General features: G+C 42.4%; 1 protein-coding gene across 9 annotated transcripts in view; it reads left to right on the forward strand.

The window, feature by feature from the left end:
• The window catches only part of Fam104b (family with sequence similarity 104 member B), a 122,773-nt gene that overhangs the window by 47,087 nt on the left and 54,889 nt on the right, over positions 1-20,797 (forward strand). For 3 of the 9 annotated variants that reach the window (XR_003488221.2, XR_003488217.2, XR_003488224.2), the window contains 2 exons: positions 16,728-16,874; positions 19,534-19,652. The exons of 2 other annotated variants lie outside the window; for them this stretch is intronic. Coding sequence is in view for 2 of the 7 variants with exons in the window: in XM_035449883.1 (XP_035305774.1) it covers positions 1,497-1,545; positions 16,728-16,874; positions 19,534-19,652 (315 nt within the window). In the remaining 5 variants the exon portion in view is untranslated. Of the gene's footprint in view, positions 1-1,163; positions 1,546-16,727; positions 16,875-18,043; positions 18,106-19,533; positions 19,653-20,797 lie in introns of all 9 variants that reach the window. 4 more of the 9 variants (XM_035449883.1, XM_027432023.2, XR_003488219.2 and 1 more) reach the window with 3 other exon arrangements.

A 20,797-nucleotide genomic window follows, 5' to 3' on the forward strand; every position in this document is an offset into this window, starting at 1 on the left:
GACATGCTGAGTGACCTTAGCCCAGGAGCACAGATTTAGGTTAACCCCAACCCATGTTCCAATGTGGAAGCAGTTGCACAGAGGTTTCTAAAAATAGTTTTACAGAACAAAGAAAGTCATAAATCAAGGCAAGTTTAAAATATGCTGATAGGTACACCAGAGAGGTATGTACAAGATAGGCCTATTCAATAGGCCTAAGATGCTATCTCATGGCATTCTTAGCTCTGAGATTGGTAGAAGGTAGTACTCTGCTAAGGAAATAGCTTCTAAGAGGTTTTCATTTATTATCATAATAGTTCTAAGTTAATAGTTTCTAAAAGGTTTTTATTTATTTCAGAATGTTAGTACCACGTTAATACCTTCTAATAGGTTTTTTTCTTATCATCACAAGTTGTTATTTCAGATACAGAGTGGGGCAAGGAAGTCTAAAACTAGCCCATGAGAAAGCAATTAGACTCTGAACTTGCAAAAGTCTAATGTTTCTGTAATGGTGAAATTCTAATTGGCCCACCAGTCTCTGCATACATAAACACAACCAGACACCACTTTTTTCATGAATTTTCACCACAATACTCTTTGCTTAAATAAAAGAAACTTTGGAGAAAAAAAAAGTGCAATGCAAGGAAGAGTTACTAGGCCCGACACAGGGATCTCTCCTGCCTGGATGCTATTCCATCTGGCTTCTAGTCACTACAGTTAAGGAAACAGCCTACCCATAGTACAAAGGGACTTTACTTCAGGAAAATAACATAGCCTGGAATAGCTATGACTGGAAGAAAAGTTCTCTTGAGCTGTGACCTGAAGGTTGGCTTCCCATTATAAAACCCTAGGAGAAGTAAAAAAATTAATAAACTGTACATCTAAATACAAGTGCTGATGCTAAAGCGACTCTCACTAAGAATTTATTTTGATTCCCAAACTTGGTGCCGCACGGTTTGTAATCCCAGCATTCTGGAGGTGGAGGCCTGAGGACCAGGAATTCAAATCTAGCCTTGGTGAAACAGCATGTTCCGGACCAGTTTGGATTACCGGACACCCTGGCTCAAACACAAACAAGCATAGAAACAAAAACGAAGGAAAAAGAAAAAAACAATTCGCATTATTTATGTACAATACTTTTCAAAATATACCTTCTTTTGGTAAAGAATGTGATTTTTTTTCAGTGTTTTTAGTGTACTGGTAAAATCATCCAAAAAGACTTTATGATCAGCGGGTGAGGGCTTCAAGGAAGACAGTTATTCAAGGCTGGACTGAGTGGGAGGAGTACATCTTGGAGACCTGGCTGTAGGCTTGAACCTAGGGCCACCCAGGCAGTCTAACTGTGTGCCTTGGCCTAGTAAAGGAGGCTGAAGAAACATCCGGGCAACCATTAGGGAGACTGGCAGCGGCCTCATTGACATCACTGCACAAGATCAGAATTAGCCAATCCTAGGCCACGCCTGGCAGCTTCCTTCCGGTAGGGGAGGGACTTCTGCTGATGTTTCTCTAGGGCGAGGATGGGCTTACAGGCTTTCGTCGCGGAGACGGTTCGTCGCTCTCTTTCAGGCAAGTAAGATTGACTTGAGCGGTCTTCTCCAACCCGCTTACCTTTCCCAGCCTTCATTTCTACAAGTGTTGACTGAAAAAGAGCGGAAAAATTTCCAGTCCCGTGTGGATGCGTTTGGTTGTATGGCCGCTAGATGGCAGTGTTGACGCGCTATTGTAACCCTGCCTGCTCCACCCCGCCCTTTGTACTTAAAAAAAGAGAGAGGTTTCTAAATTGCTTTTCCTCTACCAGGTGCTCTTTTGCTTGGTTTTTGCTTGCCAGTGGATGATTCTTTGCTGTTTCAAGTATGCGCTTACTTTTTTTTTTTTCCTGTTGGGCAGCCTAGACACCCTAGCTAATTGTATTTTGGCTTCTCTGAAAGTCATTCTTCTCTCTAATTTGTCATTGGATTTAAGGGGCTTTCTAAAGATCCTTTCATTTAACAGTTTGCAGAGGGTAATAATGGAAACAATTCACCCCCAGAGCTCGCTATTTATAGTTTATGATACCTGATTCATTCAGGGATTGTTTTTTTAATTTGTAAACTGCTTTATTTCCCACAAAACAATACCTTTACTGTCTGCCTGATGACTTAAAAATATTTACTTCTCTCTAAGCTGGCCTTATGTACTGTCTGGATTTTTTTTTAAAAAAATATCCTTTTAATGCATATTTCTGCTTGATCCAAAAATCACATATGTGGGAACTTTTGTTGTACACAGTCAGAATAGTATTTTTTCTTTTTTTTACTTTTTTTTTTTTTTTTTTTTTTGGTTTTTCGAGACAGGGTTTCTCTGTGTAGCTTTGGAGCCTATCCTGGCACTCGCTCTGGAGAGAATAGTATTTTTTCTATCAGGGATTTGTTTTTCATCCATATGGGTATATTTCAAACATGCAGAGATGAGTATGCACATTATTGTTTTTAACAACTTAAAGAAAATGAAATCACATTGAGCACCCCTGACATGTAGGTGTGTTACTTAATGGTTTGAAAAAGCCATGAGGGGCTGGAGAGATGGCTCAGCAGTTCAGAGCTCCTACTGCTCTTGCCGAGGATTCTTCCCAGCACTGACCTTGCCTCCAGGGCATCCCTGAGCACCCACATGCACAGACACATTTATAACTAAAAAGTAATAAAAATGAATTTTAAAATGACAATGTTACATATCGTAAAGTAGTGTACCTAAGGGTTCTACCATGCTTGCTTTGCTTTCTGCTTGCTTCACCATTATATTTCAGAACTGTGGCTAGCTGTCTGTTCTCAACATTGGTATCTGTGGAACAAATGAGCAAGTGCCTGATTTTGTCAGGGTACCATTTCTCTACATACAACATGACAGAGTAAGAGCGAGCCTGGTGGTACAGGCCTGTAATATAGCTACTTGGAAGGCTGAGATAGGAAGGGTTACAATTCAAGTCCTGCCTGTGCTACAAAATGAGTTGAAGGCCAGGTTGGACTGTTTTGTGAGACTCTGTCTTGAAATTAAAAAAAAATAGAGCTGGAGATACTGCTCCATAGTAGGCCACTTGCCTAGCATGTATATCATCCTTGTGTAATTAGACAGTGATGGACCAGGGATAATGGCAAATATTGGTACTCTTTGCTCATCTTGATACCTTCCCTTGGTTACTGCCTCTCTGTGTACCACAGTTTCCATAAACTAACCATGGTAGCAGAACCTGCTTCAGGGGGTGCTGGCCTACATAGGTCAATAGGTTTGTAGCCTGTGTCCTAATAGTGGTGGGGACTTTTTTGACTTTTACATTTTTGGGAGCAGGTTCTCCTTTAGTTCAAAGTGGCCTTGCATTGGCTAGTTAGTCTAGCTGAGGATAACCATAGTTCCTGATCCTTCTGTCTCCACATCTTCAAGTGCTATACAGGAGTAATGTCAGGGGAAAGCATATGTTTCTTTTTTTGTATTTTATTAATTATTTATTAAATTATTCCAATCCCAGTTCCCCCTCCCTCCTATCCTTCCATTTCCCCCTCCTCCCATCTGTTCCACGGAGAGGGTAAGGCCTCCCCTACTTCTGTCCATTTCCTGTGAATTTTAGGATGTCATTGTTTCTTATTGCTGAGTAGTACTCCATTGTGTAAATGTAACACATTTTCTCTATCCATTCTTTAGTTGAGGGGCATCTAGGTTGCTTCCAGGTTCTGGCTATTACAATTAATGCTGCTATGAACATGGTTGAGCAGATATCCTTGTGGTGTGAATGTGCCTCCTTTGGTTATATGTCCAAAGGTGGTATTGCAGGGTGTTAAGGTAGGATGATCCCTAAATTTCTGAGAAACTACCATACTGATTTTCTCAGGAGCTGTACATTTTTGCACTCTTTTTTTTGTAATTTGTTTTTTTAAGTTAAAAAACAAACTTCTTTTTTTGCAGATTTTTTTATTTGAATTAGAAACAAGATTTTTTACCTAACAATCCCGGTTCCCTTCTCCCTCCCATCCTCCCCTACCACCCCTCCCAACTAAAACCCTATCTGTCACATATCATTTCTGCTCCCCCCTGGATGGTGAGGCCTTCCATAGGGTGTCATCAGAGTCTGTTATATCCTTTGGGATAGGGCCTAGGCCCACCCCCATGTGTCTTGGCTCAGGTAGTATTCGTCTATGTGGAATGACCTCTCAAAGTCCACACCTATGTTACGGATAAGGACTGAACTACCACAGGAGGTCCTGTAGATTTCTGAGGTTTCCTCACTGAAACCCATGTTCCTGTGGTCTAGATCAGTCCCATGCTGGTATCCCAGGTATCAAGAGCTCCCCGATGTTCAGGTCAGCTGTTTCTGTGGTTTTCACCAGCCTGGTCTGGACCCCTTTGCTCATCACTCATCCTTCTCTGCAACTGGATTCCAGTTGAGTTCAGTGATTAGTTGTGGGTGTCTGCTTCTACTTCCGCCAGCTTCTGGATGAAGGCTATAGAATGGCATATAAGTCAGTCATCAATCTCATTATCAGGGGAGGGCATTTAAGGTAGCCTCTCCTCTGTTGCTTAGATTGTCCAGAACTCCAAACTGATATCCTCGTTCAGGGGGTCTGGAACAGTCCTATGCTGGTTTCTTAGCTATCAGTCTGGGGTCCATGAGCAACCCCTTGTTCAGGTCAGGTGTTTCTGTGGGTTTCTCCAGCCTGGTCTTGACCCCTTTGCTCATCACTCCTCCTTCTCTGCAACTGGATTCCAGAGTTCAGCTCAGTGATTTGCTGTGGGTGTCTGATTCTGTTTCCATCAGCTACTGGATGAAGGCACTAGGATGGCATATAAGGTAGTCATCAATCTCATTATTGGAGAAGGGCTCTTAAGGTAGGCTCTCGACTATTACTTAGATTGTTAGTTGGGGTCAACCTTGTAGGTCTCTGGACATTTCCCTAGTGTCAGAATTGTCTTTAAACCTATAATGGCTCCCTCTATTATGGTATCCATTTTCTAGCTCTCATCTATTCTTCCCCTGACTAAATCTTCCTGCTCCCTCCTGTCCTCCTCACCCCTTCTCTTCTCCCCTTCTATTTCTCCTAGCTCCCTCTCCCCTCTCCCATGCTCCCAATTAGCTCAGGAGATCTTGTCCCTTTTCCCTTCTCTGGGGCACCATGTATGTGTCTCTTAGGTTCCTCCTTATTTCCTAGCTTCTCTGGCAGTGTGGATTGTGGGCTGGTAATCCTTTGCTCTATCTCTAAAATCCATACATGAGTGAGTGCAAACCATTTTTGTCTTTTTGTGACTGGATTACGTCACTCTTGTAGTTCCATCAATATGCCTGGGAATTTCAAGATCCCATTGTTTTTTGTTTTTGTTTTTGTTTTTTCAGTCAGTAGTACTCCATTTTGTAAATGTACCACATTTACTCCACCCATTCCTCAGTTGTGGGGCATCTAGGTTGTTTCCAGTTCCTGGCTATTACAAAAAATGCTGCTGTGAACATGGTTGAATGTTTTATGAATGTGCTTCTTTTGGGTATATGCCTAGGAGTGGAATTGCTGGATCTTGTGGTAGAACGATTCCCATTTCCTTGAGGAGTCGCCATACTGATTTCCAAAGTGACTGTATGAGTTGGCACTCCCACCAGCAGTGGAGGAGTGATCCCCTTTCTCCACATCCTCTCCAGCATTAACTGTCATTGGTGTTTTTTATTTTAGCCATTCTGATAGGAGTAAGATGGTATCTCATAGTGGTTTTGATTTGCATTTCCCTGATGACTAAGTATGTTGAGCACTTTCTCATGTGTCTTTCAGCCATTTTAGATTCCTCCATTGAGAATTCTCTTTTTGGTTCTGTACCCCACTTTTTAATTGGGTTAGTTGGTGTTTTGGTGATTAGCTTCTTTAGTTCTTTGTATATTTTGGAGATCGGCCCTCTGTCAGATGTGGGATTGGTGAATATCTTCCCATTCTGTGGACTGCTGTTTTGTGTTGTTGATTGTGTCTTGCCTTACAAAAGCTTCTGAGGTTCAGGAGGTCCCATTTATTAATTGTCAATCTCAGTGTCTGTGCTACTGGTGTTATGTTCAGGAAGCTGTCTCCTGTACCAATTCATTTGAGGGTACCACCTACTTTCTCTTCTAAGAGGTACAGTGGGGCTGGATTTATATTGAGGTCTTTGATCTATTTGGACTTAAGTTTTGTGCATGGTGATAGATATGGATCTATCTGCAGTCTTCTACATGTCAGCCTCCAGTTATTCCAGCACCATTTGTTGAAGATGCTTTCTTTTTTCCATTGTATAACTTTAGCTTCTTATTTAAAAGTTGGATGTTGGTAGGTGTGTGGTTAATACCAGGGTTTTCAATTCTATTTTATTGGTCTACTTGTCTATTTTTGTGCCAATACCAAGGCGTTTACAGGACTGTAGCTCTATAATAGACCTTGATGTCAGGGATGTTGATGCCTCCAGTAAAAGACCACCAGACCCCTAAGGGGCACAGTGTCCCGAGGAGCCCCCAAGACTCAGAAACCAGACCCAGGAGCTGCAAAATCAAGAGGGTTCATTGAACGAATGCGCATTTGGGTGTCAGCAATATCGGGGAAGCTGCACACCCCAGCATGGGGTGTAAGCTCCTTATATAGGAAAAAACTGCAGATCAGCATCCAGGCTAGGGGCACAAAGTGATTGATTACAAAGTATGATGTCATGTTAGAGTGGTCACCCAGTTGTGACCTGCTTTTCTACAAAGGAAAAACCACAGAATGTACCCTGAAAAGTCCTCGATTGTCTGTTGGCCAGGTGTGACCCAAAAAGGATTGTTTGTCTGCCCTCGAGTTGGGGCCAATTTCCTTGTCCTTGGTTGACAGACTCTGTTGCAGAGATAGGGGGTGTCCATATCAGCTGTACTGGTTCACATCCATAGCAAGTCTAGGGCTCGCAGTCTTTAGGAGCAGGCTGTAGTCAGCAACTGATATTCGTCTGCCAGAAATCTGTTGAGACATGTTTAAACTGGGAACAGAAGTTAAAACTTATATATCTGATTGGAACTCTTAGGTCCATATTTTTAGTGATCAAGAAGGACAGGAGTTACAAGACAAGGGAGAAAATCCCATCCTCAGGAACAAATAGATGGGATAATAAAACTTGGACTTATCTGGAGTCCTTTTTTACCTGTGAAAAGTGGATCTAAGCTTTATGACTTTTGATCCTCTGAAGCCTATACGAACTTTATTATATAATAGGACATAGAAGTTTTAGACATTTTATCATTACCAGTCTGTATTGAAATTCACAATACAGAAAAAGCAGATATTGGGTATTTGTAGAATGGCAGAAATATATTTATATCTTTGAGTTCCAGCAAAAACTACAGATTTGGGCTAGAAGCCTGCACATTTTTCTTCTGTCCAGAGAGTCAGGCATAGATTGGACAGAGGTGCCCCTGGCCGGATGAAAAGCCCCTCAAGTTCATATTTAGACGACAACCAAAGTAAACCCAAAAACCTTGAGTTTGTGACTGAACAGCAGGCAGTTGGTTTTATCAGCTTATCAGAACTTTATTAAATGATCTATTAAGCTGGCTATAGTTTAACCATTAATATTATCAGAGATCTGAGAAGGGCAAATTCATACAGTTTCCGAATCCATTAAAAATGACAGGGTCCAGTCCATATACAGCTAGCCACATCCAAGTCTCAATAGTGTTGGGGGCAGAAGTAAATGTTTGCCAGGTCTATAAAGTGAGAGTTTTTTTTCTCTCTGTGGAAGAGGGACATAGAAAAGACTCACCTTATTTTGTCTAGGCAAAGGTGGTGCAATCAATTCTCCAGTGTCCTGTAGCCTGTCCACAGTCTGTGCCTGGTCCTGCCTGGCAGCAGGTGTAGCATCTGAGCATCATGCTCACTTGTCAGCATTGTCACAATCCATGGAGCCCCATAATCTTCTTTAGAGACCTTGGGTCACTGTCAGTATCTGGAATTTTCTGTCTGATATTATAAACTTTTTAGTTAACATTTTAAATGTTATATTCTGCAGATCTCTGTCGTATTAGAAGTCTGCCTAGGTAAATCTGGTAACTTGTTAATTTATAAGAATGGCTAGTAACTTGTATTTTTTAACATCTTATAAAAGGTTAGCAGCTTTTATAAAACTAAGACTTTATATTGTCAGGTTTATCTTTAATCAATGTAAACATCTGACATACAGGTGGTCTTAGGCTACCCTTATAAAAGAGTTTTGTTTTTAAAACTCTAAAGAATTGAGACCCATGGGCTTAGCAGTTATTTTAAGCCCTTTGTTAAACTTTGGTCATTGTCTTAATGTACCATAAGAAATAAACAGCTCAATGTTTTTATTAACATATGGAACTTATGGCTGTGATCTTAAATTTTAGCTCTTTTGATTTAAGCACAAATATTAACAATATAACAGAAGCATAAACATCTTATAACCTTACAAATTTGAACAATTAAAAATCTTTTAATGCCTTTTTGTAAGAATATCAAAAATAAAGCACCCTTGATGTGTTTAAAATCATTATCATCTGGATGACTACTAAATTTATGTTGTCAATTCCCAGTGTTACTAGTTTTATCTTTTTGACAGATTTAACCATGAAACAGTTTTAATATTATTTTTATTAAAAATAAATAAATTATTTAATAAATAATGTTTATTAAAAATAAACATCTGAATTCCTGATAATCCAAATTTAATGACTAGAGCTCAGAGATAAATTCTGAGCTATGTCCATAAATGACTGGCTGTTGTTAGCATTAGATAGTAAAAATATTTAAACTATTTTTGTTTTGGCTTTTGGCTTATAATAAAATTTACGTTTATACCAAAAAACACAGATAGAACCTTTTAACAAGTATACAGAATTAAATTTTGGGGGGTACATAAATAAAACTTTTAAACAGAATTAACCTGGTGTGTCAAAATTTTTAACCTGTATTACTATTATAAATAGATATGAGAGCCCATAGTAAACAGTTTGTTTACATTCTTCTCTGACACTTTTATGACTTTCTTTTGACCCTCTTTAAATTTTTATTACTTTTTGTTCTTTTTATTTTTATTTTTTTGATTCTCTTAGACATCCCTATCTTAGACAAACTTGGTCGGGTGTCCGTGGGGTCCAGAATCGAACATTTTTTCTTTTACCTGTAAAATAATCTTAAGATTAAAAGGACCGTCCTGAGGCCAGCCAACATTAAATGTTGGCCACTCGGAACTGTAGAAAGTTTGCCATTTTTTCTTCTTGACGTCCAGGGACTGGTTGTTGACTCGGTACCAAACGTCTCCCCAGTGTTCTAGAGTCAAACTTAAGGGGGTCGTTAGTTGTTGTTCCATGGTGGTCAGATGGTGAAAAACAAAAAGAGACAAAGAGACAAACACTGAGACAGACAGTCAGGCCAAACAACAAAGTCCACACGGCTGCAAATCGGTGCCAAACCGAAACCACAAATTTAAACAGGAGCAGAGACTTGCATGGTCCGCTCCCAGGGACAAGGGTTGCCTGTTTGCCCTCGCCCACCCAAACTCCCCGTGGAGCATCCTCCAGGGGCGGACTCAGAGGAGAACGACTCGTCAGTCTACCTCGTGAGTCTCTACAAAGCCTGCATAGCCTATACAGGGCTTCCAAATAGACAGACAAACAGAAAACATAAATCCAAATAAGCCGGCCAGACTTACCTCCTCTTAGTGGCTGTAATGAGTCTGGGGTCTCCTCTGACCTCCTGGCTGGCTCGCCAAATGAAAGAACCCCCAGACCCCTAAGGGGCACAGGGTCCTGAGGAGTCCCCAAGACTCAGAAACCAGACCAAGAGTTGCAAAAGCAAGAGGGTTTATTGAATGAATGCGCATTCGGGTATCAGCAATATCTGGGAAGCTGCACACCCCAGCATGGGGTATAAGCTCTTTATATAGGAAAAACTGCAGATCAGCATACAGGCAAGGGGCACCAAGTGATTGATTACAAAGTATGATCTCATGTTAGAGTGGTCATCTAGGTGTGACCTGAATGTACCCTGAAAAGTCTTCGATTGTCTGTTGACCAGGTGTGACCCAAAAAGGATTGTTTGTCTGCCCTCGAGTTGGGGGCAATTTGCTTGTCCTGGGCCAAGGCCTGTGGGAAACTTTTTCTCTCAGCAAACTAAAATCTTTCACCAGAAGTTCCTTTATTGTACAGGGGTGTTTTGGCTATCCTGGGTCCTTTGTTTTTCCATATAAAGTTGAGAATTGTTCTTTCAAGGTCTGTGAAGAATTTTTTTGTGAATTTCTATGGGCTTTGCATTGAATATGTAGATTGCTTTGGACAAGATTGCCATTTTTACTATGTTGCTCCTGCCTATCCAAGAGCATGGGAGATCTTTCCAGTTTCTGGTATCTTCTTTAATTTCTTTGTTTAAAGACTCAAAATTCTTAAGATACAGGTCTTTCACTTTTTAGTTTAGTGTTGCCCCAAGGTATTTTATGTTGTTTGTGGCATTTGTAAAGCTTGATGTTTCTCTGATTTCTTTCTCAGCCTATTTTTTTGCCTATATTTATTAGACTTACTGTTTTTTTTTGAGTTAATCTTATTTCCTGCCACATTGCTGAAGGTGTTTATCAGCTGTAGGAGTTCAGTGGTTGAATTTTTAGGGTCTCTTATATAAACTATCAAATCTGCAATTAGTGAAAGTTTGACTTCTTCCTTTCCAATTTGTAAACCATTCATCTCCCTTTGTTGTCTAATTCTCTAGCTAGAGTTTCATGTACAATATTTAAGAGGCATGGGGAGCGTGGGCAGCCTTGCCTTGTTCCTGATTTTAGAGGAATCACCTTGAGTTTCTGTTTATTTATTTTGATGTTGTCTGTTGGTTTACTGTATATTGCTTTTATTATGTTTAGGTATGTTCCTGTTATTCCTGATCTCTCCAAGACCTTTATTGTGAAGGGGTTTTAGATTTTGTCTAAGGATTTTTCAGCATCTAGTCAGACGATCATGTGGTTTTTCTTTTTCAGTTTGTTTATATGGTTGATTACATAAAGAATTTTCATATGTTGAATCATCCCTGGGATGAAGCCTACTTGATCATGGTGGATGGTTTGTCCTATGTGTTCTTGGATTCGATTTGCCAATATTTTAATCGAGTATTTTTGCATCAATGTTCATGAGGGATATTAGTCTGTAGTTCTCTTTCTTAGTTGTGTCTTTGTGTGGCTTGGGTACCAAGGTTATTGAAGCCTCATAAAAGGAGTTTGGCAATGACTCTTCTACTTCTATTTTGTGGAGCAGTTTGAGGAGAATTGGTATTAGCTGTTCCTTGAGTTTCTGGTAGAATTCTGCACTGAAGCCATTCGTCCCTAGGCTTTTTTTTTTTTTTTTCCCCGGTTGGAAGATTTTTGATGAGTGCTTTTGTTTCATTCAGATTTATAGGTCTATTTAATTTCTTATCTGTTCTTGATTTAATTTTGGTATGTGGTATCTGTCCAGAAAATTGTGCATTTCCTTTAGATTTTCGAATTTTGAGGAGTATAGATTTTCAAAGTATGATGTGATGATTCTCTGGATTTCCTCAGTGTCTTTTGTTATCTCCCCCGTTTCATTTCTGATTTTGTTAATTAGCATGTTCATTCTCTGCCGTTTGGTAAGTTTGGATAAAGGTTTGTCTATCTTACTGTTTTTCTCGAAGAACCAACTCTTTGATTCATTGATTCTTTGTATTGTTTTCCTAGTTTCTACTTTATTGACTTCAGCCCTCAATTTGATTATTTCCTGCTGTCTGCTCCTCCAGGTTGTATTGGCTTCTTTGTGTTCTAAAGCTTTCAGTTGTGCTGTTAATTCTGTAGTGTGACTATTCTCCAGTTTCTTCATGTGGGCACTTAGTGCTATGAACTTTCCTCTTAGCACTGCTTTCAAAGTGTCCCATAAATTTGGGTGTGTTGTGTCTTCATTCGCATTGAATTCTAGGAAATCTTTCATTTCTTTCTTTATTTCTTCCTTTACTCCGGAATGGTGCAGTTGCACATTATTCAATTTCCTTGCATTTGTAGGTCTTCTGAAATATGTGGTTTTGGTGGTCTGATAGGATACAGGGGGTTATCCTATGTTTTTGTACATCTTCAGGTTTGCTGTGTTGCCAACTATGTGGTCAGTTATAGAGAAGGTGCCATGTGGTGCTGAGAAGAAGGTATATTCTTTTGTGTTTGGATGGAATGTTCTATAGATATCTGTTAAACCCATTTGGGTCATAACTTCTGTTAGTTCCTTTGTTTCTTTGTTAAGTTTCTGTCTGGTGGTCCTGTGCAGTGGTGAGAGTGGGGTGTTGAAGTCTCTTCTCCCACTATAAGTGTGTGAGGTTTTATATGTGCTTTGAGTTTTAGTAATGTTTCTTTTACAAATTTGGATGCCTTTGTAATTGGAGCATAGATGTCCAGAATTGAGACTTCATCCCAATGGTTTTCTCCTTTGAAGAATATGAAATGACCTCCTTTATCTCTTTTGATTGATTTTAATTTGAAGTCTAATTTGTTACATATTAGGATTGCTGCACCAGCTTGTTTCTTGGGTCCATTTGATTGGAAAATCTTTTCCCATCCCTTAACTCTGAGTTAACGTCTGTCTTTGAGGTTGAGGTCTGTTTCTTGTATGCTGCCAAAGGATGGATTCTGTCTTCATATCCATTCTGTTAGCCTGTGTCTTTTTAAGAATATTGTTATTGAGGGATATTAATTGTTAGGACTGAAACACCAGGGTGGCCTTGCCTTCTGATGACATTCAGAGCATGCACAGTGACATGCCATGTCATCACCACGTCATTTGTTACACATTAACAGACCTATGTGAGGACTCTACCCATGGTTGAAGCCTCACTGCCCATGCTAGGTTTTCCTTTTAAAAGCTCATACCTCTGCCCCCTCTTTTTCCTTTCCTTGGGTTGGCTGGGAATCCACCCTCACCTGACCACCCTCTTTCCCTTTCATCAATAAACTCCACATGGGTTTGTTGATTTGTGGTTTGTGTTTGATTACCAGTCGGTGCAGCAAAAAAAAAACTTAACATTTTGGTGCCTGAACAATTTGGATAGATTCTCTCTGTTATCTCTCCCACCACCTGCTGGAGGACAGGCAGGAACTTACAGGGACCCCAACAGTCGTATCAGTTTGCTGAGACTCTGCATGCAACATTGGCAAAGATTAGGTAAGGGAACCCGCTCACAGTTGGTGTAAATGTGTCTCTGAACCTAAAGGATTGACCCTTGAGTGTCTGGCCCTTTTTGGGTGTTCTTGAGGGCAGGGGAACCATTGGCCACGACCTTCAAGGTTACCCTCTCACTGAAGATCGATTCTGGTATATTTCCCAAGGGTGAGGTCCATTGGAAGCCATTTTGGCTCCTTCAGCGGCTAGCCGCTGTTGAGACTGCTGGTTTTTTTTTTCTTTTTTCTTTCTTTTTGGTATAGGGACTGCTGAGTCCCATCAGACTCCTGTGTCTTTCAGGCTTGGCCCTGGCAATGCTCCTGGGCTGACGAGCATCCGGAGACTGGATTTTGCTGTTTTTCTCGTTTGCTTCACCCATGGGAAATAAACCAGTGAAACAGATAAGCTCATCCACTCCACTGGGGTGTCTAATGGAAAATTTAAAACCCCTTCACTTAATGTGGTTTGTTAAGGCATCCAGATTCACTTACCTCAGCATAAAAAGATGGCCCAAATATCCCTTAGATAACAAGTCTCATTGGCCACCAAATGGTTCTCTGGACCCCGATATTTTATGGGATTTATCTAATTTTGTCAGCAAACCATAAGATGGAAGGAATTACCCTATATCCAAGCTTTCTTCTACCTATCTGCTAAACACTCTCTCTCTCCTCTCCATCTCCAGTTCTAGGTATGGAACCTAAACCTGATGGAAACTCCATTAACTTAGATCCTGTCAACAAACCTCCACAGATTCATCCCCAACCTTTGACTAAGCCCTCTGACTCCTCTACTATGCCCTCTGACTCTTCTACCATGCCCTCTTCTGCCTCTTCAAATGCTCCCCCTCCAGCTTCCTCCTCTCCGGCACTGGGCTCCTCCAAGCGCCCACCTCTCACACCCAACTTTACTCTCCCTGACACCCTCTCTTGAAGAGGATCTTGACCTGCCAAGGCTGACCTGGCTACAGTTCTCCCTTTTCAGTAGGTAGCCAGGGTGGATGGGGTGATTAGAGTCCACATTCCTTTCCCATTGTCAGAACTTTCTCAGATACAGCAGAGATTACCATCATAAACTGCTAACTCCACTGCCTTCATAAAGGAGTTTCAGTGCATTGCACAATCTTTTTTTTTTAAGATTTTATTTATTTATTATGTATACAACATTCTGCTTCCATGTATGTCTGCACACCAGAAGAGGGCACCAGATCTCATAACGGATGGTTGTGAGCCACCATGTGGTTGCTGGGAATTGAACTCAGGACCTCTGGAAGAGCAGCCAGTGCTCTTAACCTCTGAGCCATCTCTCCAGCCTCCGAATTGCACAATCTTATAGTCTCACTTTTCATGATATATTCATGATTTTAACCCATAACCTACTACCTGAGGAACGCCGGCGAGTTTGGGGGTAGGCAAGTGCTTATGCGGACAGGGTACACCAAACCCACCCAGCTCACCTTGCTGGGACAGAAGGGGTTTCTGATCAGGAACCACATTGGGATTATAATACCCCAGGGGGAATTTTGGCTAGAGATCAGTTTATGACATGCCTCATGGCTGCCCTGAAGCCAATAAATTATGATACGCTTCTAGATGTAGTTCAGGACAAAACAGAAAATGCCTCTCATTTCCTACAACGCCTTGCACAGTTCTTTTTGCAGTATACTAGCTTAGACCCTGAGGGGACACAGGGATAGACAGCTCCTTATACATATTTTTTTTTCTCAGAGCTACCCTGCCATTAGGGCTAAACTTAAGCATCTAGAGAGGTGACTCCTAACCTCACAGGCAGAGGATCTAAGAGTGGCTTTTAAGATGTACCATGGGAGAGATAAGAAAGTCCTTAAGCACAAATACCAGATGCTGGCTGAAGCCATCCAACCGGCCTCGAATTCTGCCCCGGATCCCTTGCCTTCCGGGGCTTGAGGACCGCAGCATCCATGCTTCAAATGTGGTCAGGAAGGTCATTGGGCCCAGGCTTGTCCTAATCCCCATGTGCCATGCAAACCGTGTCCAAAATGCCAGAAAGAGGGCCACTGGTCAGTAGACTGTCCCTGTGCCCCTCGTGGCAGGAAGACATCAGACACAGACTGCCTTCCAGCTGACTTCCTAGCCCTGGCCATGGGCGATGGTGATAAGTGAAGGGGCCTTGCCTCTCTTGACCCGACCACTGTCATCTCTGAAAGGGAGCCCCGGGTAGACATGAAGTATCAGGGTGATCCATCTCCTTCCTTTTGGACACAGGTGCCATACACTCAATCTTAAGGGAGTTTTGGGGACCCACCTCTCCTCCTCGTCTCCCTATGTTGGGTTAGGGGGACAGCCTTACTTACCTCATCAGACCCCACCATTCAGTTGCATTTTCAGGGAAATTCCCCTCAGTCATTTGTTTTTGGTTATACCAACTTGTCCTGTGCCTTTACTGGGGAGGGATCTTTCAGCCAAGGTAGGAGCTTCTATTTCTTTTGGTCCACACATTCGCCTAACTCTAGACTCGCCAGCGGCTCCCCTTCTCCTTCTCCTAGCCACTCACACAGCTGGTTCCAGTATGTTGTTAACTCTACTAGCCTTTCAGGTGGACCCCAAAGTCTGAGACACCCAAAACCCCTCTGAGGCTAGACACCATTCCCCCATTGTCATTCAGTTACAGGACACCCTCAAGGTACATAGCTCAAGTCCAGTACCCACTACCATTCCAGAGCCTTAAGGGACTTAAACCTATTATCTCTGACCTCATAAGGAAAAAGTTACTTCATCCTGCCTCCTCTCCCTTTAACACCCCTATACTGGCAGTTAAAAAACCTAATGGTACTTATTGCCTGGTTCAGGACCTCTGGCTCATTAACTCTGTGGTGGTCCCCCTTCATCCTGTGGTACCTAACCATTACACACTTCTCTCCACTATTCCCTCAGGGACCTTTCATTTCTCAGTTTTGGACCTTAAGGATGCCTTTTTCTCTATACCTCTCGACGTCAGGTCTCAAAATATCTTTGCTTTCTTTCACCTGGACTGACCCTGACACCTAAGCCTCCACTCAGCTCACCTGGACCGTCCTACCTCAGGGCTTCCAGGACAGCCCACACTTATTTGGCCAGGCTCTGGCTTCTGACCTGCTCTGTCTCTCCCCAAATCTAAGCTCATAAAATATGTAGATGATATTTTACTTAGCAGCCTGTCCTTAGAAGTTAGCCAGACTCACACCTCCGCTCCTTAAATTTCCTGTCTAGCAGGGGTTATAGAGTTTCACCTTCAAATGTTCAATTGTCAACTCCTCAGGTCACCTACTTGGGACTAACCATTACCCCAACTCACAAAGCTATTACCTTAGACAGAAAAAACCTAATCCGGTCTCTTGCAGTTCCTTCTACTAAACAGAAGATTTTATCATTTTTAGGAATAGCTGGCTTCTTACGCTCCTGAATCCCCTTACTCTCTCTTGCTCGTCCCCTGTATGAGGCAGCTCTTGGATCTCCACATGAACCTCTTTTTAACCCTGTTACTAAGCCCTTACAGAAACTCTAACAGGCTCTTTCCCAGGCCCCAGCCCTTCATCTTCCAGATCTAACTCATCCTTTCTCCCTCTATGTAACAGAAAAAGAAGGATATCCCCTTGGAGTTCGAGGTTACCAGCTAGGACCTTCCTTTGCACCTGTAGCATATCTGTTGAAGAAGCTAGACCTGACTACTCAAAGATGGGCATCCTGCATACGTGCTCTAGCAGCTGTTGAGCTCCTTATCCGTGAGTCAAAGAAACTAACCTTTGGGTCATCCATCACTGTCTTCTCCCACCACAACCTGTCTCATCTCCTAACCTACAGAGCCTTACAAACTCCACCTCCTTCCCGAGTTCTTTCCCTCCAGGTGGCACTGGTAGAAAATATCACACTTAGTTTCCAATCCTGTCCATCCTCATTATCTCAAATCTTCTACCTCAACCTAATACTATTCTCCATCTCATTCCTGCATTGAAACCTTAGAAGTTTTATTGCCCCATCCTTCACACATACAGGAGGGCACACTACCTCAGGCCACCTATACCTAGTACACAGATGGCAGTTCCTTTTTACATGGGAGGACCTGCAGAGCAGGCTTTGGCATAGTGTCACATGCCAGGATGGTGGAGGCCATGGGCACTCCCCACCCACACTACTAACCAACAGGCTGAATTAATAGCCTTCACCCGTGTCTTTCAATTAGCACAGGGACATTCCCTAAATGTTTACATAGACTCTAAATATGCTTTTCACATCCTCCTGTCACATGTGGCTATCTGGAAAGAGTGTGGGATACTTAATACGAAAGGAGGCTCCATAACTAACTCAGGTTATATTATGGCCATGCTAAAGGCCTCTCACCTCCCCAAAGCTATAGGAATTTTTCACTGCTGGTCTCATCAGACTGACAGCTCCATTATCTCTAGGGGCAACAACCGGGCTGATGAAGCAGCTAAGGCTGCAGCCCTCTGAGACCCAGATCTACCTCACCCACCACAGGGAGTCCATACACTACAACCCACATCCTCACAGCCACCTCCTGACATTCGACAAATTCTGTCCTATTTACACCAGCTCTTCCACCCTAACAATAAGGCTCTTTCTCTGTTTGTCAAGATTCACCTCCAACCCACTTCTGAGGACTTGCATTTCTTTCTTTTTTTTTTTTTTCCGAGACAAGGTTTCTCTGTGGCTTTGGAGGCTGTCCTGGAACTAGCTCTTGTAGACCAGGCTGGCCTCGAACTCACAGAGATCCGCCTGCCTCTGCCTCCCGTGTGCTGGGATTAAAGGCATGCGCCACCAATGCCCAGCTGAGGACTTGCATTTCTTAAGAACTATCACTGCCTCTTGTAAAACCTGTCAGATGTCAGACCCTAACTTCAGGTATCATAGTCCCCCTTTTTCTACCCACCAGGCCAGGGGCTCTCCCCCAGGGACTGACTGGCAACTTGACTTTATCCACATGCCCACAGTCAGGTGAGTCAAATACCTCCTGGTACTAGTGGATAACTTCTCAGGATGGGTAGAGGCATTTCCTACCACTAACAAGAAAGCCCAGACAGTCTCTGACATCCTTCTCAGGGAAATTATTCCCCGGTTTGGGATTCCAGCCTCTCTTCAGTCAGACAATGGTCCTGAGTTCACCTCTCAGATCTCCCAAACCCTATCTAAAGCTCTCAACATCCCTTGGCATTTTCACATTCCATATCAACCCCAGTCCTCAGGGAAGATAGAGTGAACTAACCGTTCTTTAAAGAATGTTCTTGTTAAAAATGTCACAGGAGCTTCACCTTGACTGGGTAAAGCTCTTGCCTCTGGCTCTCTTCAGGCTTAGGGCTGTCCCCAAATGACCCCTTTTCATCTCACCCTTTGAACTCATATATGGGCGGCCGGCTCTAACACCTAGCCTCTCACCTAAACTCTCACCTCTCCCTGACCGCCTGCTTACACCCTTACTTCATCATCACCGTTCCCTCCTATGGAACTTTACTGACCACTCCCTACCTCAACCATGTGACAACCCCTGTATATCCCCAATTAATATCGGGGATCAGGTTCTTCTTTCTCCTCCAGACCAGAGCCCCTCGCCCTTTTCTTCTAAATGGCAGAGCCCCTTCAAGATGATTCTTGTCACTCCAACAGCTGCTAAGCTTGAGGGCCTTCCCCACTGGATTTACCTATCCCACCTCAAGCCCTTTACTTCCCCACCTGAGACTCACCCCTCATACACAGTTCTGCAACAGGACCCTGTTCCCTTAAGCTTCGGAGGACACCAGGATCAACTACTTTGCTTCCTATTTCAGAAGAATATGGCTCCACTTCTACAAGGCTGATTTAAACTCTCCTGCTTCTAATTACACCCTGCTCATCAGTTTCCTAAGTATCCCACAATAACTCACTTAAAATTTCAATCCAACTGATTAGCTGTTGTTACAGGAATGCCAGCCTGAAGCCATGGATCTAGAGACACAAAGACCACCAAATGTTTGTGTCTCCTGAGTAAAGGTAACCAGAAAAATTCCATATAGCCTAGATATGATCAAGACTACAAGCCCAAATTTATGGTGTTTTTATTGCGCTAAAAATATCTGTCAGCTCTAAAATGTTAATGCTTTCAACAAAGTAGCTTCTATCATGAATATGCTGCTAATGTGTCTAAAATTTATGTTTTCACAAACTCAAAGGATTCTTATAAGTTCCAGGGAGCCGAATTAGACCCACCCAAATAGGTCAGATAAACTCCAGATATTATTCAATCTTTCCCTGGTCCTGGATTCCCTTCCCTCATCTTGGGACCTCTTGGGAACCATTCCCTCATTTTACAGTCATCCTCCCCTCAAGTACCAGGACCTAAGAAAAAAAAAATTTAAAACCTAACGTTGTTCTCTACTAACATCTTGCCAGGTCTAAGAGGTGCCAAAGAGTTCCATACAGCCTGGACTGTGATGAAACAATCAGCTACCCCAGGAAGTGGCAACACCCCAGCTTTCTCAGGTCCCCCAAAGATGGTCAACACTCCCCAGGTCAGCAGGAAGCAGTCTTGAGAACTCTACATCCTAGCTCCCTAAATGGCCACGCCCAACTCCCCACCTTTTAATGATAACAAGAGGTGGGATTGTTAGGACTGAAACACCAGGCTGACCACGCCCCCTGATGACAGGTGGGGCATACACAGTGACGTGCCACATCATTGCCACGTCACTCGCTATGCATTACCGACCTGTGTGAGGACTTTGTGCATGCGTGAAGCCTCAGTGCACATGCTCGGCTTTCCCTTTAAAAGCTCATACCACCCCTGCCTTTCCTTCACCTTTTCCTTTCCTTGGGTTGGCTGGCAATCCATCCCCATCCGAACCCCCTCTTTCCCTTTCATCAATAAACTCCACGTGGGTTTGTTGATTCATGGTTCGTTACCAATCGCTGCAGCGATGTTGATTCATTACCAATCGCTGCAGCAAAAACCTAACAGTAATGATCATTGATTGTTCATTCTTGTTTGTTTTGGATTTGTTGGTGGTGGTGGAATTATGTGTGGATTTCCTCCCCTTTTTTCTTTTGGCTGTTGGTAAAGTGGGATTACCTATTGCCTATGTTTTTCTGGTTGTAGTTAACTTCCTTGGGTTGGAGTTTTCCTTCCAGAACTTTGTGTAGGGCTGGATTGGTGGATATGTGTTGCTTAAATCTGGTTTTGTCATGGAATATCTTGTTTTCTCCATCTATATTGATTGAAAGCTTTGCTGGGTATAGTAGTCTGGGCTGGCATCCATGGTCTCTTAGTGTTGGTAGAAGTTCTGGAAATTTTGCTGGGTACAGTAGTCTGGGTTGACATCCATGCACTCTTAGTGCTTGTAGGGTATCTATCCAAGACCTTCTGGCTTTCAGGGTTCCCATGGAGAAGTCAGGTGTAATTCTGATAGGTTTGCCTTTATATGTTACTTGACCTTTTTCCTTAGCTTCTCTTAATATTCTTTCTTTATTCTGTATGTTTGGGGTTTTGATTATTATGTGATGAGGGGACTTTTTGGTGGTCAATTCTGTTTGGTGTTCTGTAAGCTTCTTGTACTTTCATTAGCATGTCTTTCTTTAGGTTGGGAAAGTTTTTTATGATTTTGTTGAATATGTTTTCTGCACCTTTGAGTTGGGTGTCTTCCCCTTCTTCTATACCTAT

The sequence above is a fragment of the Cricetulus griseus genome, chromosome X (genome assembly GCF_003668045.3).
Source record: "Cricetulus griseus strain 17A/GY chromosome X, alternate assembly CriGri-PICRH-1.0, whole genome shotgun sequence".
NCBI lineage: Eukaryota > Metazoa > Chordata > Mammalia > Rodentia > Cricetidae > Cricetulus > Cricetulus griseus.